Source organism: Parasteatoda tepidariorum, chromosome 4 (genome assembly GCF_043381705.1).
Source record: "Parasteatoda tepidariorum isolate YZ-2023 chromosome 4, CAS_Ptep_4.0, whole genome shotgun sequence".
NCBI lineage: Eukaryota > Metazoa > Arthropoda > Arachnida > Araneae > Theridiidae > Parasteatoda > Parasteatoda tepidariorum.
Genome location: NC_092207.1, coordinates 96,416,852 through 96,444,821, shown reverse-complemented (window position 1 = coordinate 96,444,821; position 27,970 = coordinate 96,416,852). Strand labels below are relative to the sequence as shown.

Below are 27,970 nucleotides of genomic sequence, written 5' to 3'. Positions count from 1 at the left end.
TTTTTACCCGTAATATATAAAATGGCAACAGCATTATAACACAGCGAAAAGCGAACGAAATTGCATATTTTGAATGTTTTAAATGAAAAGAAATGTGTAATCCACATAAATTGCGTATAAACTGCGATAGAATGATGATTTAGTTGTATATACGAAACATTCTGTTCGGAAAATTGAATTTTTCGTACCATTATCATTGTTGACTTGTTTATCAGTGAACTCAGTGCCACTATCAAGTTAACGTGATTGGCTGAAACATGTATTTACGCGAATTTCGTTATCTTTATACGGTCTTTCTCGGCACTATTTAGATCCATGATTATTATAAAAAACGTGATTAAATATCTTCATTCCATTCTTGTTCTCTCTCCATTGCACTTGGTTTATTCTTCTCTCAAAACAATTATGTCTAGTGGCGATGATTGTAAACGTGACGGCTTGAGTGCCGAAGAATTATTTGGTGCCGGTGATGGATTGACCTATAAGTAATTAATTATTTCATTAGCTAAATGCATAATAATTTAGGTAAAATTGGCAGTATATGAAAAATTAAAAGTACTTGTGTTTATTGGTCGGGCTAAACGTCATAGAAAGAAATTTTTTTGTTAAATTTACAGAGGATTAGTAACTTAGAAAGCATTGTTGTCAATTATTTTATTAGACAGTTTTTTTGATCGCTGGATATTATAGATTCGATTTCCTTATCGATATTGGAATTTAATTAATGCTATATTACCCTTATAATAGTTCATTGGAGTTAGTATGAATTTTGATTTATTGGCTTAATACACATTCATTAATTTTATCTGAATTATGACAATTTTACTTTTTTGATTTTCTTAATGAAAAACTGTATTAGCGCTATCTGTTTTTAAAAATTTTCAAGTATGTTATGAGGATATATAAATTAAACAAGAATATTTTTAGCATATTTTCAATGGCATAAAGCAAGTTAGAATATGATGGTTTTGCAGTTATATGTGCAATAAATGAAATAGGCATAAGTTTTATGATTCAATTTAGTTACTCTTATTGAAAGTATATTTGTTATGTTTGTATTAGTGTTGTTTTAGTGGAAGAAATATGTTTATTTAAATTGTAATTAAATTTATCTTTTGTGGATAGTTAGTCTAGATAATTGCAAGTAATCATAACATATATTTTTTCTTCTTATCCTGGCATTGCATGCTTGCATTTGGCAATTTTATTTTCTAAAGTAATCAAGCACATAGGCTTTCATAAATTAGGTGTTTCTGTTCGAGCGTAGGAGTTCATTTTTTCTCTTAATTAAATCTCATTCTTTTTATGAAGTAAAAAAAAAAAAAAAAATTAAGCTCTTACATAATAGGTACATCATTTTGGTACAGGCAACATTTTTATAATCATGCTAAGACTGTACCGAACCTTATGTTAAGATTTTACCTACATTTTTATTTAATACATAAAAATTTGTCACTGTGCCTTATTGGGAGATATTTGTGTATTATGATTTGCCACTCCAACTACAATCGCCAAGCCACAAAATCAGTTTTAAGCAAGAAAATTTTTTTTTTTGAGGTTTGCCTGTGGGTGGTTATGAGTACCCTTCGAGTTGGTCCCATTGTCTAATATTTTTTTTAGTTTCTCACGGGCCAGGAAGTTGCTAAGACCTGGCGATTATTCTGCCACAAATCACGACCCCCCTCCCTATAACATAAAATTAGGCGCATACTAGTTAACATTGAAATTTTTTGATCCTGCAAATGCACAATAAAATATCAGCATGTGATTGTGTTTATTCATAACATAATGAATTCTATACTGTTGTTTTCAAAAATATTTGAAACTACTGAATGGTAACTGAAGCTCTTTAGGTTTTTCAATGTTCAACTAATACAATTCCATGCTCCTGTTAGCCATGGTAGATGCAATCTTTTGATTAGTAGATTAATTGCTATTTCAAGTGTCTTGAAAGTATGAATTTTATCTAAAATTCAATTGAGCATTTTTTCAGGAAGATATTTTTATTTTTCACTGGAAGGTGAAGGAAAAAAGCTAAACTATTAGTTCTAGCTAAAACTGTTTGTTATTATAAAGATAAAACTTCTTAGAAAGCTTTCCAGCAAATACTTTCCATTCTAGTAAATAGTATAAAATCTTTCTGCTAAAATTCAGTATTTAATTAGTTTCATACAGATACATTTTAGGTATTTTCATGATAGGTTTTTTCACTTACAGAATTTCTCAAATAATAAATGAGAATACTGTGTAAATTACTATGCATTTTTTTAATTTTTAAAAAAATTGGCTATTATATCTTATTTTCTATTGTGTAAGTCTAACTTTACAAGTAAATATTTTTTTGTATCTATTAAAGAATAAAAACTTTTTATTAAGGGTATTGATAATAATCTGTACCCTTTAGGGTAAGAGTGAAACTCTCTATCTTGATAAAAAAAAAAATTCTTTTATATCCATATTTCTAATAATGAAAATAGTCTGACCCACCCTTGGAGGTCACTAAATTAAAAAAAAAATTTTTTTTAGAACTTATGTAAATTTTTAAAATAAATTATAGAAGATATCTGCTGCCGCCGTAAAAAAACCTGACTTTTTTTCAAAATTTGCTGTGAAAATCAATAGATCTTACTTCAAAAATAAAATAATTATAATTTGTCATTTAAGCAAAAATCTTGAGGAAAAAATGAAAAATGAACTTGATATAATTATTGGAATTAACTTTATGACTTGTTTTGAATGCACCTTTTGTTAGGATGGAAAAATAAAAAATCTGTTCTTATTGGTAATTGGGGTTCATGAAATCCGACAAATATTTTTTTCATAACTTGAGAAAGTAATTAAATTTTCTTAAGTAAACTGTAGATAAATTATGTTAATGTATTATTTTAAGACATAAAAACTTTTTTTTTTATGTATACTTTATTTAATCATATCTGTGAAACAAATTAGAATAAAATTTTTATAACTGCATTCGGTCTTAGAAATTTTTTTACTCACTTATGCAGCATAAGTCAGAATTTGCAAAAAATGACTTTAATGGAGAAATTAAGACTCACATTTTTTAGTCGCTTCATGCAAAGAAAAAAATGAAGAAAGAAGTTTTGAGCTTAAAAACCCCCTTTTTTTTCTGGCCATTTTGGTGAACCCTACTTTATAAAGCCCCACATATAATTAAATTGTCTTTAACATTGAAAACATTTTCCATTTGTCAATACATATAATCTTTCTTTTTTTTAGTGATTTCTTGATACTACCTGGCTATATTGATTTTTCTGGTGATGAAGTGGTAAGTGTGTTATAATTTTATTTTGTTTTATTGTTTGAGAAATTAAATTATATATTACTTAGTTAAATATGTATATTGTGGCCCTAGCTAGATCTCGGGGAGTTTAAAATGCGGAAAAGCTTAGTACCAAATATTTTATTAATATACATAAAGCACACGGACAAACAAACATAAGTTTAATTAATTAAGAAAAGGAGAAATAAAGAAGGTCCATTTGGTTCGAAGTCGGAACATCCACTGTCTAGTATGTGGTGGCGCTGTGGTAGCTTGATTGCTACAATATTGATATATGCCTTGCTTTTAAAGGTTTCATAGTTTTAGTTATTAATTTACCTTAAAACATGTTACTGCATAAGTCAAATTTTTTATAATTCTTCAAATTTGGTTCTCTTAACTTTTATTAAAAAAAAAATATCCTATTAATATTTTGAATTTTTTTTTAATCATATGCAATATTTTGAATATTACATATAATTATAAAATTTCAAATCTGAATTGTATATAATGTTATTTTTTTTGTTTTCTTTTATAGAATCTGACTTCTCGTTTGACTAAAAAAATAACTTTAGAAGCACCTCTTGCCTCTTCTCCTATGGATACTGTCACTGAGTCAGAAATGGCCGTAGCAATGGCAGTAAGCTTCTAATTATGTTTTCAATATTTACTCTCTTATACCTTCATCTTTTTTTATGTATTTTCTGAAAGATTGAGCACACTCTGTTAAAAGATATTTTTCTTTTAGATCTTTGAATTATTAATATGTCTTTATTGTATTAACTACAGAGTCCAGTAAGAAAATCCATTTGTAGTTCTAATATAAAGCTATGCATAAAAAAAATTTTGAATTAAATACTGCTCCTAATGTTAACATTTTCTGTTAAAAATTATGAAATTTTCCAAATTGTGCCCATTTGAACCATATTTAATAAAGGCATTATGCTCAATTGTCTAGTTTTTGTCATTAGCTAATGGCAGAACATTAAATTACTGCAAACAAAACTCTCAAAAAAGGAAGACTTACCAAATTAACTATATTTTACATATTTAGCATATGACTCCAAAAACTGCTTTGTAGTTAAATAAAAATTAAGAGTTTTAGAAAAAGATTCTTAGTGACGTTTTCAATTACACATTGAATAAGGATTTTATTTCCAATTGCAGGCCACAAAAACTATAAATTATGACATATATATGAATTTCATTGTAAGTATAAAAGAGCAGAGTGTGATTACACAGTTGGCTGGTGTAAACTAACCCTTATTGCTTGAATAGAAAAAATTTGTAATAGCATTTCATACTTAAATTTAGATTTTCAAAACAAATATACAACGTTCGATGTTAAATTTTTATAAATTATTATAGTGTGGCAGTTGGATCCATGGTTAAAACTAAAAAACTTGATAACATTTTAAATAGAATAATAAATTCTACCATTTAAATCAGAGATACTACTTCTCAAAATAGGCCAATTTTGTCCATGTTATTCTGAAAGTGTATTAAATGTCAAATAACTGAAAAACATTCTTGAATATTTGTCCATGAGTGTAAACATTTAGCTTAAAATTATGTGTTGCGGTTAAGTACCATCTAATTGTTTATAATATCAATGATCTGTTTCTTAGACTTCATTTAATTTTTACATTTTTTAAATTATAAGAAAGTATTGTAAATTATGTATTCTAATGATTCCAAGTGAGTGGCTACTTATAATTTTAACAGCCACTTATATTGATATAAAATTGCTGTATGTTTAAATACTAAATTTTCATTGCATTGTTGGTAATGTAGCTATTAACAGCAATGGCTTATATACTTGGTGACTTATTTACTTTTATTCTTTAAATATCACTTTTAAAATTATTTCTTTATGAATAATGTTTTATATTTTGTAGCTACAAGGTGGTATTGGTATCATTCATCACAACTGCACCCCAGAATTTCAAGCTAGTGAAGTTATGAAAGTTAAGGTATGAAAAGTTTCCTAATGTGATAAATTGGTTTACTGATTTCTGATTTTTTTTCATCTAAACTTTTGTTAGTAGGTTAAAGTTGATTTTACCTTAATTTCTGTGTACTACAAATTTTGATTATTTTGAGCTTTTATTAATGATCCATTTTTCCAAAACTCTTCAAGAGCAACAAGCATGCAGTTCTTTTATTTATGTATTTTTAAAAAAAATTTCTAGTTTTCAATTCCTTGTTTTTTAATCAAAATTAATCATAAATAGCAATATATTTTATAGTTTCATTTTTGATTTCTCATTTGTGTTAATTTTTTCATCTAGAAATACAAGCATGGTTTTATCCGGGATCCTATTGTTTTAAGTCCCAAACATCGCCTCAGGGATGTTTTTGATGTAAAAAAGACTAGAGGTTTTGCTGGTGTGCCCATTACAGAAAATGGAGAACTTGGTGGAAAACTTGTGGGGATAGTAACATCAAGAGATATTGATTTCTTAGGTGAAGAGATGTATGATACTCTTCTTTCTGAGGTAAATTGTTACATCAAACTAATCATACATTTTCTAAATCAATTGAAAGTTCCTGATATTGAAAGATTCTAATTTCTACACAATACTTTCATTATTTTTAATATTAATCAAGCTATCATAGTGCATTATCTAATAACATTTCTATTTAGAGCAAGGAGCCCACCCCAGCCCAGAAAACCCAATTCGATTTTTCAGATTGGACCTATCCCAGAAAAACTCAATGAGTTTTTTCACACTTTGTTATTTCCAATCAATTTTCTTTGCAATTATCAAACCAAATTGTTCTTCGAAACTATCAACTGCTCGTTTTATAAATTTAACGAAATAACTTATACAAAATTATATGAAGTAAAACATATTTCAGTTATCTAATTTTTACAAACAAAGTTATGAACAAATGAGCTATATAAATGAAAAAATAAAGTTTGTGATTAACAAAAACATATTGCTAAATTAGCAAATATGTGTAATATGTAGACACATAATACACAGTTTATTTGGTTACATATATCCAATGTTTCAAAAGGAAATAAGATTTTTTCCGATAAAATATAGAAAAAGTTTTCAGCTTTAAAATATTTTTTTTTTATTGAGTATGTTAAAATATTCGATCAAAGTAGCCCTATTTTATATTAAGATCTCAATTATAGACCATACTTGTTTCCATCTGTCTTTGCAAAGAAATCTATTTTTAAATATAAAGTTTTGAATATTGAACCCAGAATTTGGCAAAAATCATAATGTAGAATATCAGTTGGAAGCTAAAGCATCTCATCTAATTATTTCTTAAGTTTTTTATTCTGATCACCCTTATCATTTTCATACATATAATTATTCTCAATGAAATGGAACAGCAATTTTATTTTTCTCAGAATTATTAAAGGACATCTTGCAGCATGTTAAGTTTTCAATTTGAGCAGTGTGACTTTTATTTTATTTTTTAAATTTTCTGTCAGGCAATAGCAAAATTAATGATGAGTCATCTGATGGCTCAATATAAAATTAGCCTTTAAGTAAAATATGCCAGGAGTAAAAATTATAAAAGAAAGTGTGTCATAGAATTTGTAAGATAAGAATGTTTCACATTTAAGTTTCAACATTTTTTAAAATTTCTTTTGATGCTATTATGTATATTAGGTTGTGNATTTGATTCTGATGATTCCTTCATGGTGTTGCATTTTCTACAAACAGCAGTTTATATATATAATTTCTTTTGTACATTTGGTTTCAACTTGTGTATTAATATGCTTTTTTTCGTTCTCTTTATTAGGTAATGACCAAGAGGGACGATTTAGTCTGTGCCAAATCTGGTGTAACTTTAAAAGAAGCTAATGAAATACTTCAAAGAAGTAAAAAAGGTAATTTTCTATGTCCTATGTTTTGTCAGAAGATATATATTCATTTTAACTTAATTATTTTGATATCAACGTTAGTAGTCTTAATTTTTGCTTCAATTTTAACTTAAGACTTTTTTTCAATTAGAAAATTACATTGCTAGCATTTGTAATATCTTTTTTGATTTTATCTTGTATAAAAAATATTCAAATTTAAGCATTGTAATTTCTTTCCTGATAATGTATTTATTAAAATTACTCTTAGGTACCCAGCAGTATGAATAAATTATAATAGGGGTGCACAACCTGCGGTTTGTAATTTTGATCTTTTTTAAAATGTCCTAAAAGTCAGTGTTGCTTTTTAACATGTGAAGTATTGGTGTGTAACAATAAAATAAAGAAAGTATTGCAATGCTATTAATAATTGTTCTTATTTTTACTTTTTAAGAGCTGAAAAACAGTGCTATTTTTTGATTTTTTTTTCTTCCTCTTTTTACATACTTAATCTTTTATTTTGATACAAAGTATTGTAACTGTTTGATAGATTGAGCTTATAACATAAGCGAAAATTTTTCAAATTTCTCGGTTAGACGAAATTTGAATTAATTTTTAAGAACAAAGAAAATATTTTTACTAAGAAATTATTTTAATTTTAACAGACTGTATGTTTTTTTTTTTTTTTNCTTCAATTTTTTTATTGTGGGTACTTTTTTTTTTTTTTTTTTTTTTAATCTGTAGCGTTATTCTTTTTTTTGTCATCAAAAAAAAAGGAAGAAAAAAATGAGCAAAAGCATAATCAAAATGTTATTCCTTAAATCAAAGAGCTATTGTTTATGCATTCAAATGTTTTGTTTAAATTTTTTTTCAACCCAACGTTTGTAAATTCATTTCCTATCAAAAAATTTATCTATTATCAAATTAACAAATATAAGTTATTCGAAAATAGGTTTTTTAATTCATAATACTGTACATAATCAGATTTTTGTAAAAATAAAAAAATTCTAATTGTGTATTATTGAAAAATTAAAATGTGAACAATTTAGCTATAGAATTAAACAGTATTATGGGTAATGAAAATCTGACTTACATTTTCTGTAACTTTTCTTTTAAAAAATAGCATAATACTCATAGCTGTTGTGGTTGTGAAATAGTTTTATTTTCCCTTCAAATGTTTAAATAAACCTTTTAAAATGTTTAAATGTACCTTTAAATAAAATTGAGACTTATGTAAAAAAATAAATGTTTTTTAGATGTCATTTTGGAAAATAAAAAAATTCTTAGTTTCCTAAGCTATTATGTAATTTACATCACTGGAAAAAAACAAATTTGAATATTTTTTATTATTTCTCTTCTGCTCACTTTATGTGTATCTATGAGTCACCTTATTGTTTTACCATTTCAGGTAAATTACCTATCATTAATGACAAGGGTGAATTAATTTCTTTGATGGCCAGAACTGATCTTAAAAAAAGTAGAAGTTTTCCTCATGCATCTAAGGATGAAAATAAACAATTGTTGGTTGGTGCAGCTATTGGAACTAGGGAACATGACAAGGAAAGGTTAAGACTTCTTGTTCAAGCAGGAGTCGATGTTATAGTTCTGGTATGTTTACTCTTTTAATTAAGTTTGCCTTGTTTTACATTATATTCTACTGTTAAAGTATATATTTGTAAAAACACTTTTAAAAGAATAGTCTTTAAGAGAAATTTAGCCTGTCATTATTTTTAGCTCAACAATTTCAATTTTCACGATATTTGTGCAAACACTTAACAGTTCCCTTCTTTAATGCTGGAAATCTCTAACATTACTTTTTGAGTGATCTGTATTTTTAAGAAAATTTCATTCATCAATATTAATCTGTATGCACCGTTTCAGTTACTGATGTTTCATGACTTTTTTCATTCCCTGTCTATTGATATGAATTAGCAGCATTCAGTGCATTTTATTGTAATCCTGAACTACTCTAGTTTTATTAACTAATGATGTTCTTTTCATTATTCTTATTGTTTATATCAATATTTATTTTCTCATCTAAAATGTGTATAAACATACCTGATTATGACTATTCTTGTTATAATTAATATTGTTTTTAAAACTAGACATTAGTTTTAATTCTTTTAAAAATTTTAAAACTTTTAATTAATTATATCTTGTAAATGGATTAAAATATTTTAACCTCAACCCATTCATTACTTACATATGAGTCAGTTGTTGGGCATGTGTTTCACAAATCAAATTCGAGATTTATCTTTTTATGTAGTGCACTGCTCATATTAATCTATTATTTGTAATATTCCTGGTTCATAGAATTTCAACCATTCAGAAGATATACTTCATTTCAATTTTTATTTGTTTTAATAACAATTAATGCTTTCATGCATAATGCAGGTAAATTGTGGTGATAAAAGTGTCTCTATAACATTTTTTAATGGCTTAATGTTATTCTGCCAAATAAAGTTAGTAAATAAAAATGACATACTTTTAATTCTTCCCCGCCTACAATTACTTGTTTCATTTGTAAAGTACAAATGTCTGTCTTGTAGTTAAATTTACCCTAAAATTGTAATAGCAAAACTTTTATTGTCTTTCGTTTTATGTAAACACATTTTTTTTTCTTACTAAATTTTCAATGTGCTTTATTGGTAATGAATGTAAAAATTATTTCACAGGACTCATCTCAGGGCAACTCAATTTACCAAATTGATTTAATCAAATACATGAAAAAGAATTATCCTAATGTGGAAGTTATTGGTGGAAATGGTAATTTTTTTTCTACTTTTTCTTATTCTTTTTTATTTTATGATACTTACCAATTGTTTTATTATAAACCTTTTGTAAAATTGTAAATGTAGTTATATCTATATATTTGTCTTACATAGTGCCAAAAATATGGGTATTTCTCTACATGGGCTACAATTGAGTCATTAGTATAGGCACTGGATTTTTATTGCCATTTTAAAAATTGGAAAATTCCCATCTATATGTATATATAACAAAATAAAATATGAGTGTCTGGGCAACCACTAAAAAAATACAAAATTTTATCTTGCATTTACAAAATTCGTCTGAAAGGTAAATGGTGACTGAATGTGCTATTTCTCGAAACTTATGAATTTAAACCGAAATATTTTTTTTGCACCAAGAAACCAATTGCATTCAAATTAAGTGGATTGGAATTTTTGATTTTTTTTTTTAAACACAAATTTCCCTCAATTTTTTTCCTTCAATACAAAGCTTTTTATTTTTATTTGGGACAATGCTTTTTTTTTTTACAAAAATAATTAGAAATAGGCAGCATACAAAAAAAAAGTCTTATCTGTACTAAATGAACTCTAAAACTAATGAAGACTGCATTTTTATCTAAGTATTTTATTCATAAGAATATTCAAATTTAAGTATTTTTCTGTGACTGCAGAAATATCTGTTTCGTAGTATTTTTTCCTCCTTAAAAATAAACTAGAAACTTTACTTGGAACTGCTTGAGTAAAGGAGGCACTTCATTTGATGAAGTCATCTGTATGAACAGTATGAAATTCTTGTAATTAGGCCCTTGAAATGTTTTTGAAATTAAAAAAATATATATACAATTTTCTTGAAATAGAATATTTTTCTAATTGGTGATTTCTTCCACCCACTTCCAAATTTGAGTTAATATTGAAAATTTTAAATTTTTGTTCCTTACAAATAGATTTAAATTGACAAATTTGGTTGAACTCATTTACTATGTCTTTCTGAAAACCAGCATCCTGTACAAGGAAACTTTTAATTGTGTTGTTAGTAATCGTGAACAAAAACAAAACTTATTTAAATTTGGTATGATGAAAAAAAAGGGACACTAGCTCTACAGAAGGTTTTTATGTTAGTATTTTTTGACATATGTAAGAAAAGAAAAAAATAATTATTAAAACAAAAAATAAAAATTCTATTTTTTTCCATGATTGTTTTGTGTGCTACTCGATTGATCTTGACTAAACAAAAATCAATTTATTGTTAATAAAGACTTGTTATATCTGAACAAAGTTTATTTATAATTATTCCTAGTAAAACTATTTTTAAATTATGCTGATTGTTAAAATTTTAAATAAATGAATTTTTGAAATTAGTTATCAAAGTGGTTTTTTTTTATATTTAATATTAAGCAAAAGTGTAGGCTTAAATTAAATTTTACATAAATTTTTTCCTTTTCTGCAGATTTAATAGTTATCGTTATAGTTTTTCTGTCTTAAAATTACTTCTTATAACATATTTAAGAAAAAACGAGAATAATGTGTGTGCCAATCCTATCATTGTGCTTCCAACTTTTCATGTTATTTTAAAAACTTTAATTCTTCAATCAAACTAATGATAATTTTAAATTCAGTTGTTTCATATTAATATGTTTTGTTGCATTTCAGTGGTAACAACTGCTCAGGCTAAAAACTTAATTGATGCTGGAGTGGATGGTCTTAGAGTTGGTATGGGTAGTGGTTCCATTTGCATAACTCAGGAAGGTAAACATTCCATTTGTTAATTTTCTGTTAATAAAACATAGAATGAATTGTAAATTTTTAATATTCAATTATACTTGCTGGACAATTAATTTTTTTACTACTTATTTTTTAGTGATGGCTTGTGGACGACCACAAGCAACTGCTGTTTTTAAAGTTGCTCAGTATGCAAAGAAACATAATGTTCCCATTATTGCTGACGGAGGAATTAAATCCATTGGTCACATAATTAAAGCTTTAGCTTTGGGAGCTTCTACAGGTATAACTCATTTGTTACTAGTATGTTGTTATAAGTATATTTAGCAAACCTTAGTTTTTATTTAAATTTATTGAAGAAAGTTAAGAAAGGATTGTTTTTATCTTATTCGTAAAAAGAAATAAATAATCCTTTCTTAGATGTGAAGTTTTTGTAGTAAGATTTTCTTTGTTTGCTGTATTTTTGTGTATTAAAATTAATTTTACCTACATTTTATTATAATTTACGATGAATGAGGCATTCTATATGAATGCCTCTAACCTCTATATGAGGTTAGGCTAAAATGTGCTAAATGCATCACAACAAAGTTTTTGCTAATTGTAAATAGGTTTTTCAGGTATTTTAATATAAGTTTAGTTAGTATTTTTTTTTTTAAGTGATTAATAAAATTACAAAATGGAACATTGACTGAAAGAATTATGTATAAATTTTATATTATAGTGAGAAAAAAATATAGTAACAGCATTTATAATTTTCATCTCAATTTGAACATAAATTTTATTGTATCCAAACATAATACTATTAATGAACTTAATAAGCTGTGCTATTGATATAATTTATTTTGCATGTTTATTTTTTTTATTCTGCAATGTATATTCTGCTTCAAGGAGAATACACTATTAACTGTGCTATAGAAACTTCTGTCCGTGAGTCTTAACTCTGGTAATAAAAGTGAGAAATAATCTGTAGTTTTTCATTCGCTTCTTATTATTATTCTAAATTTAATAAATATGCTTTATTGTTCAAAATTGCTGTTGATAGTCTTTAATTAAATAGTTAAACTTTCCCTGCTGCACTCTTATTTTTCCACTAATAATGTCTAACAACCGTTTGTGTGCAAAAGCAGATAAGTACTAACCTGAATCAGTTCAAAGTTGACATTTGGATTCTATAGCTTACCGATTATGAGCCCATCTGTGTATAAGTCAAGAAAAAAATTATAGATCATACTCTTGGAAATAAAAAATGTACCTCTTTTCTTTTTAGTAATAGTTTCACAGTGGGCAAAAAAAGCATAGACTCTTCAAACTCGTAATTAGAAGATTAAAAAATAATAGTGTTCCTTTCAGATTGTCCTTTTTATGTATTTCTTTTTCAATATTTTGATAATGCATTCCATTTTCAACTATTTATTTTTTAGTCATGATGGGTTCACTTGTTGCTGGTACAACAGAATCCCCTGGAGATTACTTCTATTCTGATGGGGTTCGTCTTAAGAAATTTAGAGGAATGGGGTCATTGGATGCTATGGATTCTAAGCAGGGTCAAGGAAGTAGAGATCGTTATTTTGCTGGGTAAAGTTTATTTTAACTTCGCTAACCCTGTTTTTTTTTTGTTTTTTTTTTTCAGAAAGAATTTTTATTGATCAAAGATATTATTTTTTTATAACCTTAAAGAGCTATCAGTGAATATAATTGTTGCTTTCTTGATTTCATGTAGAATTTATATTATATTTTTGTTTATATTATCTGTATTTTTTATTAACATGTTACACCTTGTGCAAATTAATTTGAACAAACTCAATAAATTCAGAAAACTAAGAGAAAATGCTATTTTATTTAAATTTATACAAACTCAAAAGTTTTTAGTACATAATATGATCTAAACGACACTTTATTAACAGTTGGACACAATTCGGCATGGATTCCACTAATTTTTTACAGTCATTTATAATATTTGTGTCCTTGTATCACACATGAATTAACGCCATGATTAGCTGCTCCATAGTTGTACAGTCCATATTTAATAGGCGATTCTTGCATATGGCCCAGAGATTCTCAATTGGGTTGATATCCGGAGAGTTCCCTGGCCATTCCAATGTCTCAATTTGATTCTCAGACATGAACTTCTTGACAATTTTGGACGTATGGCAAGGAGCTAAATCCTGTTGAAAAATCCCTGTTCCGTCAGGGTATTGTTTCTTCAACTCTGGAACAAGTTTTTTACCCAGAATAGTAATGTACTGCTCAGAACGCATCATACCGTCAATAGGCTGCAAAGGTCCAACCCCATTGTAACCGAAACAACCCCAAAACATCTTCTTTTAAAAAACACGGAAAAAAAAGTTTGTTTCAATTAATTTGCACAAGGGTGTACTTATTTAGCTTGTAATTTTAAATTAAATGATAAAAATTTTTTTTGCTTTGTATCATTTTAGTATTCAACGAATTGAAATATAAATTAAACATGCTAAAAAATTACTCTGTGAAAGTCTAAGTTGTTAAATATTAATGTTGGAAACTGTTACTAGAAAAAGAAAAATATTGTGTATTTTGACTATTGTGGTGATTATTCCAGAAGCACATCAATGCACATTATGGCTAGATACAGGGATGTGATTCTTCCGCGGATTCGCGGATTTCCGCTTTTTTTTTCTTCTTCAGATTATTCCATTTTTCCCGCTGATATCCGCTGAAAGTTTTTTTTTTTGCACAAGTTAAAATATTTTATGAGGAATTAAATTTTCCGCGAAGCAAAAGTATTGAAGTCCACATTCCTCCCTCAAACATTGATTTTCGTATTTACCTGATTTAAAAGTAGAACGTTGAGATTCTTAATCAGGCGATTTAAATGTCGTACATTACGATTCTTATTTACGAGATTTAAAAATCCAATATCGCGATTTGTAATTACGCACTTTTAAAGCCCTATATAGCGATTCATACTCTTGCGAGCTTAAAATCCAATGTCATGATCCGTTTTTGCGCTTGTAATATCAAACATCGATTTTCCTATTAATGCGTGCTTTAAAAATTAGACAGTGGGATTCGTATTCGCGCTATTTAAGAATTACGTATCGTGATTCGTATTTACGTGATCTAAAAATTACGCATCATGATTTGTATTTTCGCATTTTTTAAATCCGATATAGAGTTTCATATTCATGTGATTTAGAAGCCTCGGGATTCATATTCTCTTAAATCATTTCGGGATTCATATTCTCTTAAATTAAAATCATGCATGTGATTTATATTTATATATTCATGCAATTTTAAAATTAATCATCAGGATTTATAATCACATGGTTTACAAGTTTAAAAATTGCACTTTTTTGCCAAATTTTTGAATATTTTGCAATATTCATTCTTGAATTTCCTCTTTTTTACTTTCCAACTACTCTCATCCCTGTAGATAGAGTAAGAATTTTGAATATTTTGTGTCAAAAGATGAATGGTGTGCTGGTATTATTTTTTGGGAATTTAATGCTAGAAAATATATTATTTTACTAATTGATGTTTATCCAGAAACACTGACTAGTTAAGTGCAATTTAATTGAGGCAATATTTCACTGTATGCAAATTGATTGTATTGAACATTAACAATCTAAATGTCATATTATAGCGTTGTCACTTTTTCTAAAAAATACTCTTGTATTTATTTGATTTTTATTTAAATTGCTTTTAAATAAGTTATTAAATATGCATAAATTAACTTATAATTTTTTGTTGTAAATTTCAGTGATCAAGATAGAGTTAGAGTTGCACAAGGAGTATCTGGTACTATCCCAGATAAAGGCTCCATTCATAGATTTGTACCTTATCTAATTACTGGAATGAAAGCTAGTTTCCAAGACATTGGAGTTAGAAACGTAACTATTTTGAGGTACATACTTTTTGTATGCTATATTATTTTAGTTTGTTTTAATTGTTTGCTTTGAAATATTTTTTACTTTAATATTCTTTCAGAATTATTGCTACAATGATTGCTTGAAGTGCAATAAGGCAAATGCTAACTTTATTTTTTGAGGTCCTGACCTTTTTTTTTCTTTCAATTTTATGTTAATTATTGTAAGTTTTATTTAATTTTAACTCAGTTTACTTTTTTTTGTGAAAGGAAAGGTGATTCAAACTGTTATATTTTAAAAATAAATTTACCACAGAAAATGTAGGTACAATTTCCTTGTCCCTTCTCTTACAATCTGCATAATGAACTGAGTAAATGATAAAAGTAAAAGCTATCACCCTGTGTAATATATTGTAATGATCAGATTTTCACATGACAAGTGCAAATCTTAATAATTAGAGGGATTGACCTCAAATATGCTGATTGATTAGTGCCTTCATAATAATATAGATTTTGCAGTTCCACACTGTAATAGTTTTTACTCTATCGTTATATTGTTTCTTGTACCAGATTTAGTTTACAACACTGTTGATTAGCTTTTCTGTGATATGTAGCCTTTAGCATCGTACAGTAGATGATGCCTCTTCTGTCAATAAACTTTAAAACAGATGTATTTTAACTTATTAAACTGCTTAGCAGAAACAATCTTTATTTGATGCAAAATGAATGTTATAATGATTAATATCATGAAAAAAATGCTTCAATAAGCTGAATTTTTTTTCAGTTTTTTTTATTTTAAATTTTTATGAGAAAAAGTATGCAAATAAATAAACCGGAATAAAATTATCCATTGAAATTAAAACTGGGCTAACTTCAAATAATTGAAATATTCAAATAATAAAGAAAACATTGTTTTTTCAATTTTCATCTGTAAACTCCGAAAATGGAGAATTCTTTTTATTAATAATTTACGTAATTATCTTTTAATAATGGATATAAATATACTTAATTTTTTACTTAATTCTTTATTTAATATACTTAATTAACTAGTGCCCTATAAATTGATTCTCCTCTGTTTGTAAACTTTTGTATATAGCAACTTTCAATTCTGTATTATTCGTAGATTTCATTAATTAATGTTTACTTGCTTTATATGTCCTTTTTTTTTTCCATTTGTTTCATGGTATTGTGTTTTTCTTGCATGTAGAAGTGAAAACTGATAATCAAATTATACTAAAATAAAGATGGTGGATAAAATAATATAAATGATAAATTTTAGGTTTCTCTAGCAAAGCCAACTGAACCAATCTCAAAAACTGACAAAACCTTTTATTTGTTACTTGCATAAAGTAATCAGTTCTATTTCTATATACATTATACTTTTTATATCCGTTGTCGAACAGCCGACCCAGTTTTTGGTTTACGACTACTAATATTCAACTCCGTAGCCTTGTAATTTTGAACCAATCCAGAATACAAGGAAATTCATGGATCAGTACCCCCAGAGGTATTGATTTGTTATGGGAACATGGAGGACTTTGCGACTCGAGAGATTTAACTTGCATCAGTCACCATTTACTGCACTGGTGACAGTGTTCGGCTGGTTGGGATCGAACCCATGAACTCTTGGGCATGGCCCTAGTGTGCTACCAACCAGGCTATCCTGGCCATCATGTACATTATACTGTAAAGTATTCAAATTGGAAGGCTTTATGTCTAACTTTGTTATAGCTGAATGTTATTGGTTAAAGGAAGTAGAAACCTAAGTGCACCGGTAAAAGAGAAACTTTTTGAAATCTATTTAGGTGAACATATTCAGATAAGAGGTTTGAATAATCAAGTTTCATCAGACTGAAATTTTTTTTGTTGTCATTGTTCAATATTAATTGTTAAAAGGTATCCTTTCAGTTTATAAAAATTGATATATTTTCTGTTTCCAGAGAACGCATGTACTTAGGGGAATTGAGGTTTGAAAAAAGGACAATTTCAGCTCAGAATGAAGGTGGTGTACATGGACTTCACTCGTAAGTGCTCTACTTTTTCTTCTATTTCATATATAAAACAAGGCAAAGATCAGATTATGTGAGAAATATTTTTAATAAATGTAGAGTTATTATTATACTTAATTGCATGCTGCATATTCTTTGCATATGTTTTTTTTAAGCATTTTTCAGATATTCTAAAATTGTTATACTTTAAAAAAATAAATGTGTATTTCTTTAGAAACTAAGAACATAGGTACTAACAACTTTTCAGGGATATAACACATAAATCCGAATTGAACCTCGTCGATTCCCTAAAATGATTTGAAAATCTCTAGTTGCTAATATCTATCTATATGTATAAAGTTGAAAATACCGAAAACAAGGAAAAAGAAATAAAGATTTTTTTTAAGGAGAAGAGAAAAAATTATTAAAAACTGTTTTGAAAAAATTGGTAAATTAAATAAGGAAAAGATATAATTCTGCCATTAGCTCATACGATTATATTTGGAAAAAAAATGGTGCTTTCTAAACTTGTATTAATATAGTCAAAGCCAAACATATAAATACTCACACTATTGTATTGATATGTAATATTTTGGCTATATTGCTCACTCTATTGTATTGATATGTTTTGCTTTGGTTTTATTAATACTATATTAGAAAGCACTTTTTTTTCCAGATATAATCGTGTGAGCTGATGGCGAGAATATAACTTTACCTTATTTTATTTTTTTTTTCATTTTTTTTTAAATTTTAATATTTTTTAAAACTTTATTTTTCTTTAAAAAATCTTCCTCTTTTTCCTTCGTTTCTCTGCGTTTTTAACTTATTTTATGAGTTCTATGTACGTGCAGCTTATGTGCAATAAATAAAACTTATTCTTTTTTTATAATTTTCTTTGTTAATCTCTCTTTTTCTTTTATCCTTTTTGCGTTTATTGCTTTATATATTATTATAAACAAATATATATATATGTAGAAACAACAATTTACAAAAAAGTTATCTATAAGTGTTATTTACATGTAAGTGTTTTTAAAGTATACAATTTAAAAACATTCTGATAAAAAAAAATTTAATGGAATAATTTCTTTACTGGAAGTTCACTTATAAGGAATCCACCCGAATTATAATTTTAATTTTAGGTCATTGATTCTATAGAAGAAAAAGTTAAGTTTTTTTATTAGTTAATTATTGCTGTAAACCGGTTCAAATTATGACCACAAGTCAAATATAATGAGGTATTTCTAAAATCAAAACATATAATTAGATTTATTAAAATTACGAAAGGGTAAATTACATCTGTGTCATAATATTCTAACAAAAGAGCTTTAATTATAACTCCCCTAAAAAATCTACTTAATTTAAATGATTTGCATTTCTTTTAGTGTTAAACTTATTCTTCGTGACTTTTCATATTAGTTAAGGTTAATTATCTTCTTATATTTAAGTATAAGAAAGCTTTGCATAGATTTTTTTTGGTGAGAAATATTTAAAATTTTATTTTTGAATTTACATAATAAACAAATGATTGTTTAATAATGTATCTGAAAACTGCTGTTTTATATCTCTAATTTTATTTAACTGCCTATTAACATGACACAATTCTAAGAAGACTCCCTTTGCGTACATTCCTTCCTTCCTATCTTATTACTAAAAAAATATTAATTTTGGAGGTAATTTTGTGTTATCCTCCTAACCTTTTAAAAAATAAGTCTGATATAAATTCATTTTTCTCTGATAATTTTAGTTATGAAAAACTTTAAACTAATTTTTATTAAAAAATGTGTAAAATTGTTTTTTTTTTTAATTTTTGAGTTTTGCTAAATTTTTGTATTCATTTTTCTCTTTTAATTTTAATTATGTGTTCAATTTTTCTTTCAGATTTGAGAAGAAATTATTTTAATGTGCATTTGCTGTGAAATCATACGAATCATTAAAGTGCTAAAATCATTTCTTTAAAGATAAAGCAACTACATATCACCTTGGAAGTTGCACTTGTTGTTCATTTCAATTTAGACTAATTTGTGTACAATTTTGTCACAAAAATCAATGTATTTGTTTTTTTTTTTATATATATATCAATGTGTCACAATTTGACCTAGATAATAATTTATAGAGTTATTACGACATATCTTGTATATGATGAATTGTTTTTATTTTAAATATTTGTTTGTTTTTTTATAATTATGAGCTTTACCTAAAGCTGTTGCTGTTCTCAGTACAGACTTAAAGAAATTCCAACTTTTTATAACTATAAAATAAATTTTATTTTCTGAAAAGTATATAAATATATAATAAAGTGTCAATGACTGTATTTAAAGAAGAAAAAAGCTGATACTTACACTGACTTCTCTTGTTTTCCAATAAAGAGGAAATTACAGCTGTAGAATTAAAAATAAACATTTTAAGATACGTAGACTGTAATTTTCATGAGCTTATTTTGTGATATTTATCAGTTTTTTTCCTTAAGTGTATTAACCAACTTAGGTTTGACTTTTCCATGCATTTTGTCACCTTGTGAAAAATTTAAAACCAGAATATTTGTAAATTATACTAATTTGCACTTTGTGATAAATAAAATCAATGTTTTTGTAAAATGGAGGCTTTTATTTTTATCCTTACTTTATTTTATTTGTTGGTTAGTTTAAAGCTAAAGAAAAATGGTTTGACTTTGGACAGTTGACCTTGCGAAGCTAAACACAGGTGGCACTAGGGGTTAAAATTGGCCGTAAGACTTCCGGATTGCTACTTATGAATGATTTTTACGTCTAGGCTTGATTATTAAACTTGTAGTGTTTGCAATATTACGCACTCTTTCAATTTTACTTTCAACGAACCCAATAACAAATTAATTCGGAAGACATTTAATCTTTACCTATTTTATAATGATTAGATTCTTCCAAACAGCCTTTTAAAATTAAGTTAAATATAACTTATATTTTAAATCCTTTCACATTACAGAAATGGGTAAATAAATGTTAAAGAATCAAATAAAACAGCAATTTCACTCAATTCAATAACAAAAGATTTTTTTTACCTTCTTTATAATGATTAGATTCTTCCAAACATCCATTAAAAATTGTAAGTTATAACTTATATTTTTAATTCCTTAAACATTTCATCCTCGAATAAGAAAGGACGAGTTTGTGTATTTCAATCTTATAACTTCAGAACCTGGGCCCTGATTTTAGACGATGGCCTTTAATAGCAAATTCAGCATGTAATTTCTTTCAGAAATTTTGATTGGTATCACTCGAGCAAGATGAGGGAAAAACGATTTTTCTCTTAGCGCAGCTAGAGGTCTAGATAACGTAAAATGCACAGCTTTATTCATTGTTGCAAATTACACTGTTTTTTTCAACAGTGAAATTTGTCGTCTCCTGTTGAATCAAAAATGAGCTTTATTGAACATTCTTAAATAATTATTTATTTTTGATTTATTAAGTCAAATGAAATAAAAGTAGATGTCATATGAGGACGACTTCACTGAATTAGTAATACGAATTTTAAAACTGTTTGAAAACACGTTTTTAATTTGTTTTTAGTAAGTTTTAAATTGCTGCAAATACAATGCCTGCTTTTTAATGCTTAAACGGAATATCTACTTCTCCCTAGAAATAAGAGTATTTTCTTTGCTTTTGCTGCACTATGAGTATAAATATACATTAAGATACAGTAAAATAAATTAATAACTGTCAATTAAAAATCTTAATTATAATAAGTGTCATGATTTTAATGAGCATCGGCTCCTATGTCAAATGAATTGACCTAAAATTGGATGTTTTGGCTTTTTTTTTTAAATATCTATACGAATACAAAGGTAATACCTATACGAATATTAGTCTTTGGTTCTGTTTGTGTCCACAAACATTCTGCAATTGACAAAAGTGTTAATATTTAAGTTGTACATTTCACATAAAATGAGTTCCATTATGATGTATTTTGTTTCAAATATGCTTACTTAACCTATGGTTAAAGTTGACCTAAATTGTCAACTTTGTCAAAATTAATGCTGAAGATATGTTTTGATAACATTCTTATTTGAATAAAGGCCACTTCCTTGATGTTTTTTTGACGACCGTTTTTTTTTTCTAATAAGTTATGCATATTCTCTGTCAAGGTCAAAGGTTATAGGCATGACAAACATTCTTGTTTTGTGTCTGCTCAGGGGGGGGAGGGGTAATTTCCTTACAAAACAATATAGCAATCTCAATTCGCTGACCAAGCTCAAAATGACTTTTGAAGAGTTGCAGGCTTTAAAAAAAAATCAGGAAAATTGTTTTACTTAGCAAAGTTAAAATTCACAAAACTAAATTTGGCCATACTCTAAATATCACACGTGTTGTTTACTATTTGTTTCTTTGATTGAATAAATCCACGTTAAAAAAAAACTTATGCATTAAAAAGTTAACATTTTCAGGGAGATTTTTTGAATTATGTTAGTAAAAAACTTCCACTGTTACATATAGTACTAAATATGCAGTCAATTCTTTTTCAGTTTATATTGATATGTAATAATGGCTTTTTGATTCTGTATTAGAATGTTTTTTAAAAAAAACGCACAACTTTTGATCTCGTGATTGGGTCTTTAAGTTCTAGGATTGTATTCTTGATAATTCAAAAGGATGACTTCAAATATGCTAATTAATTGGGGTTATATGAAATTTTAAGTTACGAAATCAGACACAAAACATATTTTCTCTGAATAAACATATCCTTTGTCCAACGGATTCGGATTTCTGAAGCCCAAAATATAAAGAGTATCCACCCGCAATCTTATTTTTTTATATTTAAGTGTAATCTACCTTGGTTTCTCTATAATTTACGCGTATTGTAACAACTATTGAAATTTCTTTTGCCCTCAAAGAGATAGCAAGTTTTCAGGATGTAAAAAGATGCCCATTTGGATATTTCTTTTCAACAAAGGAACATAACGGCATTTTCACCAAGCTACTTCTATCGTCTTTTTTTAGATTTATACAACTGTTCAAATATTATTTGATCTTAAGCTCCTCAGCCAGCCAGAGACTTAATCCAAATTTCATAGTTTTTTTCTCCCATGTACTGGATAAATTCTTAACGTACATAATTTTTAACTGCTAGAACTGTTTATTGAATTTTATTAGTTTCGCCCTATATAAAATACAAAGAATTTATCACAAAAATTTACCCTTTTTCAGATGATTAGACAAGTAATGTCTTTTCTAAGCCGTTTGGGAACTCGTATGTTGAAACGATCTGAGCAATTGCGTAAACAAATTACGAGGGATTGGAGAGAAGCGGCGAGCTGTAGTAGGATTTTTTTTCTTGATGAAAAAAAAAACTTGTTAAGTGTTTATCTAGTTATGCGCGTCCTCAAATAAAATAAAGATAAGCAATGAAGGGGAAACAGTGTGCTAAATCCAACTAATACACTCAAACCTTTACGTTCATTTGTGGTCAAAATGACCACTGTAAATGGACACTCTAACTAAATCGTCATTTTATGCACTCATTTGATATTCAAATAAAATTTAATGCTTTTGAAGATCTCCAAAAATTAGGAATTTTCACAAAAGTCAAGTAAGATGGTATAATTTTACAGAATTTTGAGTTTATATAGAAAAACACACACACGCAAAAGTCTCTGTTATTAAGTTAGGTTTGGCTTTACAAAAACAGATGGTTTGAAAATCATCCTCAAGAAGCTCGATACAACGCTCCCCAATCATCCAAACGGATGTTATAACGTAAGATGTGTGTGCAAACATATGGCAAATATTTTTATATAACTAATAAGTACTGAACTCATTTTGACAAATCATGCAGTACTCGAAAAAGAATTAAGATGCTGCAAGAATGATTTCTAAAAACCACATGATTTTTTTAATTAACTGAAATGGTAATTTTTACATAAAAACACCATTTGGATTATAAGAGAAAAAGAGGACATATTAAGAGACGCGTACAAAATCCTGTGAATACTGCTAGTTTCAACTGGATAATAAATTGCACAAGAAAATGAGGACTTTAGAAAAAGGAGAAAATAGAATTTTCAAACAAAATAAACATGATTGATAATTTTGTTGTTTTCCTTGAAAAAAATTCTCAGATTGTGAATTTATCCTTTAAATGATTGCATAAAAGGTTGCTTGCAGTTGCCGAAAATCAGTTATAAAATGCTCTACAATTTGTGCTGAAAATTGTTAAAAACATTCATGCATAGATGCTTTTGCTGAGGATGATACAAATGTTAGTGAAGATGATGGTTATGATAATTTAGACATCTTGGACGAGTGATGAAGAAAATACAATCAAGGATGATGAGAGACGTGACTGCTCAGGGGATAAAGCGTTCGCTTTCCAATTAGATGAACTGGGTTCGAATTCCACCTCCGGCTAGCACCGATCACAGCGCTGACGTAAAATTTTCTCAGTGGTAGACGGATCATGGGTTAGAACCCCCTTGACGTCAGGCTAACCGTAGGATGTTTTCGTGGTTTCTTCTCTCTATGTAACGCAAATGTGGGTTAGTTCCATCTAAAGCTTCTCCACGAAGGCAAATTTCTCTCAATACTTAATCCAGGAGTTTCCTTTTCTTCTGGGTTGGGTTCAAAATTACAAGGCTATGGAGTTGAACATTAGCAGTCGTAAAACCGAAAAATTGGGTCGGCTGTTCAACTACTGTTATAAAATAAAATATAAGAAATCAAGGATGATGGAGGATTGTATTTAGAAGAAAATAAATGTTTTTTTTCACAATGTTAAAAGCCAATTAAACGATTGAAATAGAATTTTTTTTTACTGTACTCAATAATATTCTTTACTTTTTGAAGCACCTTTTCCCCCGTAAAAATTAAATTTATTTTGATGTTTTTGGCTTTAATCAATCTTTTTTTCTCTAAAATTTTTAACCCTTCGCACTCGAAGACTCCTATCTGGATCCGTTCTTAAATTATCTACCACTCTGAAAATTAAATTTTTACACTTTAATGTTTAGTAACCACTTTATTTAATGGTCTCAAGGTCTTATATGATAATTGTGCAGGCAGTAGGATTTGTCTCGCTAACTCCTAGTGGTTAGGTCCGTTTTATAACAGTAAAAAGCGCCTTGAGTGCAAACAGTTAAAATGGAAGCAAATTTAGCGATTTCACATTTGAATTAAACTGATATTGTTACGTTATTTAAATAATTCAGTAATCTGTATAAAAGAACTTATTAGTACCGTGTGACGCTTTTAAGTGCTGACAAAATTTTGATTGTATATAGTAAATTCAGTTATTCACTTTTCACTACGAATTTAAATATTGTGTAGAACGTTGTGTTAGCTGCAATGCAATTTGGACAACTTTTACAGTTTCTAATGCCACAAAATTGTCCAATGTTTAACTTGTTGGCGTAATCTGCTATGTAATTCTATAATATAATTTCCAGAAATTTTCATAAATCCGCAAAAACAACTTTTTAGTTCAAGTATTTCGATCAATGAGTACCTATAGTGAGGGGGGGGGGAATAAAGATTGGGGTCTAACTTATTAGTAAGAAAAAGGATGACAAAAACATTAAAGAAGTAGTCGTTATTCACACAATAGAGTTACCAAAATACTTTTTTACTTCATTTCAACATTAATTCTGCCAAAATATCGAATTTGTTTAAATAGTTGATGTTTGCCAAATTTTTGCACACCCATCTCACTTTTAAAATGCGTGTTTGGATGATTGGGGTCGTTATCTCGTGCGTTCCCTTCATTAATGTAACACAACCCAACAATCTATATTATATAAAACGCTAATACGTATGTATCAATAAAACCGATCATATTTCTTTTCTCGCGTTGGCAACAGTTTTCATTTTTAATTGATAGGATTCGGCACGCAAGAGCACGTAGTGAGCATCATATGTCTAATCGGGTGAATTCTCACCGAATTATCAAAAAAATTCTCACAAAATTATCTTCATCGAAGTTCCTTTACATCCGGCGTTCAGTACTATTTCATATTGTTTTACAACACATGGTTTTAGCCCTCTGGTGGGAAAGACTTTAAAACAAAACTTACAACAGTTACAACAACTGAAATTAAGAATAGTGTGATTAAGAAAAATATGCGAACTTTTTTCGATTTTAAATTAATATTGAAATGCTTAAGTTTAGAATTTTCTACAGTGAAAAGTTTTCGGAACTTCAGTGTTCAAAAAAGTATACAAAAGCTAGACGTTAAGAACGTATCCAATGAGCGAGCAAAGCGAGCATCGGATTGCGAAGCAATCGGAAATGAACTGCGAAAGCAGTTTCGTGGTTGGCGAGCAGGAAGCGAAGCCTCCTAGTTAGATTAGTAATTAAAATTAAATGTAATTTTCTTCGAATATTAATATGTTTCTAAAATAATTCGTTTACCAGTTAGAATAGTTTGACCGGTATGTGCGAAAAACTAATTTTCTCAAAAGATAATATCAGTGATGTTTGCGGAGTTAACAACCATGTTTAATCAAAAAACGAGTTTCACTTAAGAGTCCAATGAACATTCATTAATAAATGTTGATCCTTGATTCATTATGTCTGTTAAAGCGCAATTAGAATCAACTCGATTAACAGGAATTAGTATTTTATATGTTATTTATACCACGTGTTTGGTTTTATTCATAGTGAAGTTTTTGAAACGTGCTTCAATAAACACAATAATGTAGCATCAATAATAATAGAAATAAAAATCTATATATATATTTCTCTTACACGGCGACAAAAAAAGCCTCATCACAACTCCCCGAATGGCAACGCTAGAAAATCGACCAATNTTATAATTAAATAGTTTAAATTATAATGTAACAACAATATGATAATTGCTGCGGTATAAAATTGAATATACTGCAAGCAGGGGGACATAATATTTTCAGATAAAAATTACATTGCTTTGTTTTAAATATTTAATTAGTGGAATATTTCACAAAAAATATAAATAAAGTGATCTGAAATGTTTTACTCATTATATACAGATGATAAGTTGTTTTTTCTTATGTTTAAATAATGAAAATCATAATTTTAAATTTTTTTTCATTATTTCAATAAAATTATAAAAAAAATATTTCAAATTTTTAAAAGTGGCTAAAGTTTCATTTTTGATTTAAAGGGAAAGAGTATTAAATATAGTCAAAACTAACTTGTATCCAAAGTATCGTAAAATTTTCGAAATTTTATAATATTTTTAGTAAAATATACTAGCATTCAATTTTTTGCAAATGATTTATATAAAAAAACGGCTAACAATATACTTAAATTCTAACGGAACACTTACATTTTTAAATAAATAATTATTTACTGCAATATTGGCAAAAAACATTTAAATAATTGGATTATAATTTTTAGAAAGTTTTGCTTTGTTAACAAACTAAAAAAAAATTTAATTTCTTTGTTTGCTAATTTACTTATTTGTAAATTTAATTTGTTTTTCTTAATAAATTAATGATTTCATTGTTTTATTAAAATTAGTGCTTATTAGAGACAAAAGAATATTTCCAAAACTAATAGATTATAATAAAATTTGGCTTGTTTTTAGCTTTATGGAAACACCGAAAAGCTCCAAAATTTTTACCGAAATGCTTTGGAAATGATTTTGATAAAATTAACAATTAAATATTGCTTTATAAATGATAAATTGTTAAATTTGATAAAATTTGGTAATTTTATCATGATACCTTGGCAGAGCATAGCATTAAAACCATTTATTCTGTAAAACTTACTTCTCAGTTTCGTATTTTTTACTAAATGCTTGATAATAAGAAAAATTATCAAAATGACCGGAAAAATGAACAAATGAATAGTTTAAATGCTGTATATTTTGACCTTGATTACCAAAACTATATAATTTTTTTTATACTAGGAATATCCTTACAGTACGGTAATTTTACCAGATTTTTTTCTCTCCTTGTACTTAGGCAATGCACTTCAATAACTGTGAAGTTTTTTTTTCTGAAAAATTACATTTTAAAACACTATTTTATTTCTTACTTTTAATTCAAAATCCCATTTAAATCAGTTGTGAGGCATTACTGAGTATTTGAAATGAAAAGGTTCATTATTTAAATCAGCAATTATTATTTAAATTTAAATTTTTCATGACAATATTCACATGTGTTCTTTTAAATCATTTACTCATTCATTTGAAAATATGACTTAAAATTTATAAACAAAGTAAACAGATTTTATAAATGTTCAAAAATAATCCATAAGTTAGTAATAATTTCATTATTATTATTAATTTCCTTATTATTAGTAATTTCATTATTATTATTAATTTCCTTATTATTATTATTAATTTCCTTATTATTATTATGATTTCCTTATTATTATATTATTATTATTTTAGTCTATAAATTATAACCATAATTAACTTAACATTGTCCTTATTTCCATGAATTTAAAATGTTTCTTTAAAATATTTAGTTCATTGAGAATTCGAATTTTCTATTAAGAGGGTGAAATTCTATTTTTAAATGTTAAACATTCATTCAGGAATACCAACACACATCGAAGACAGCTGAGATTTACCTTTCCTGGAAATGGGATTCTCCTGTATGCGCAGATCATTTT

General features: G+C 27.2%; 1 protein-coding gene across 1 annotated transcript; it reads left to right on the top strand.

The window, feature by feature from the left end:
• Positions 1-11: 11 nt before the first annotated feature.
• On the top strand, positions 12-20,001 carry LOC107437200 (Inosine-5'-monophosphate dehydrogenase ras). Its single transcript, XM_043048747.2, has 14 exons — positions 12-485; positions 3,238-3,286; positions 3,819-3,920; positions 5,179-5,253; positions 5,572-5,778; positions 7,049-7,136; positions 8,515-8,714; positions 9,782-9,872; positions 11,507-11,602; positions 11,715-11,858; positions 12,997-13,150; positions 15,315-15,458; positions 17,360-17,443; positions 19,286-20,001. Exons 1-14 carry the CDS (start codon positions 316-318, stop codon positions 19,305-19,307), a joined length of 1,626 nt encoding a protein of 541 aa, XP_042904681.1. The 5' UTR covers positions 12-315; the 3' UTR covers positions 19,308-20,001.
• The last annotated feature ends 7,969 nt before the right edge of the window (positions 20,002-27,970 follow it).

What these genes read in the sequence shown, in the direction of transcription:
- LOC107437200 (XM_043048747.2), top strand. Translation starts at nt 316, where the DNA reads ATGATTATTATAAAAAACGTGATTAAATATCTTCATTCCATTCTTGTT. An exon ending in GGAAGTTATTGGTGGAAATG is followed by an intron (nt 9,873 to 11,506) that starts GTAATTTTTTTT and finishes GTTGCATTTCAG; the next exon opens with TGGTAACAACTGCTCAGGCT. An exon ending in AGAGATCGTTATTTTGCTGG is followed by an intron (nt 13,151 to 15,314) that starts GTAAAGTTTATT and finishes TGTAAATTTCAG; the next exon opens with TGATCAAGATAGAGTTAGAG.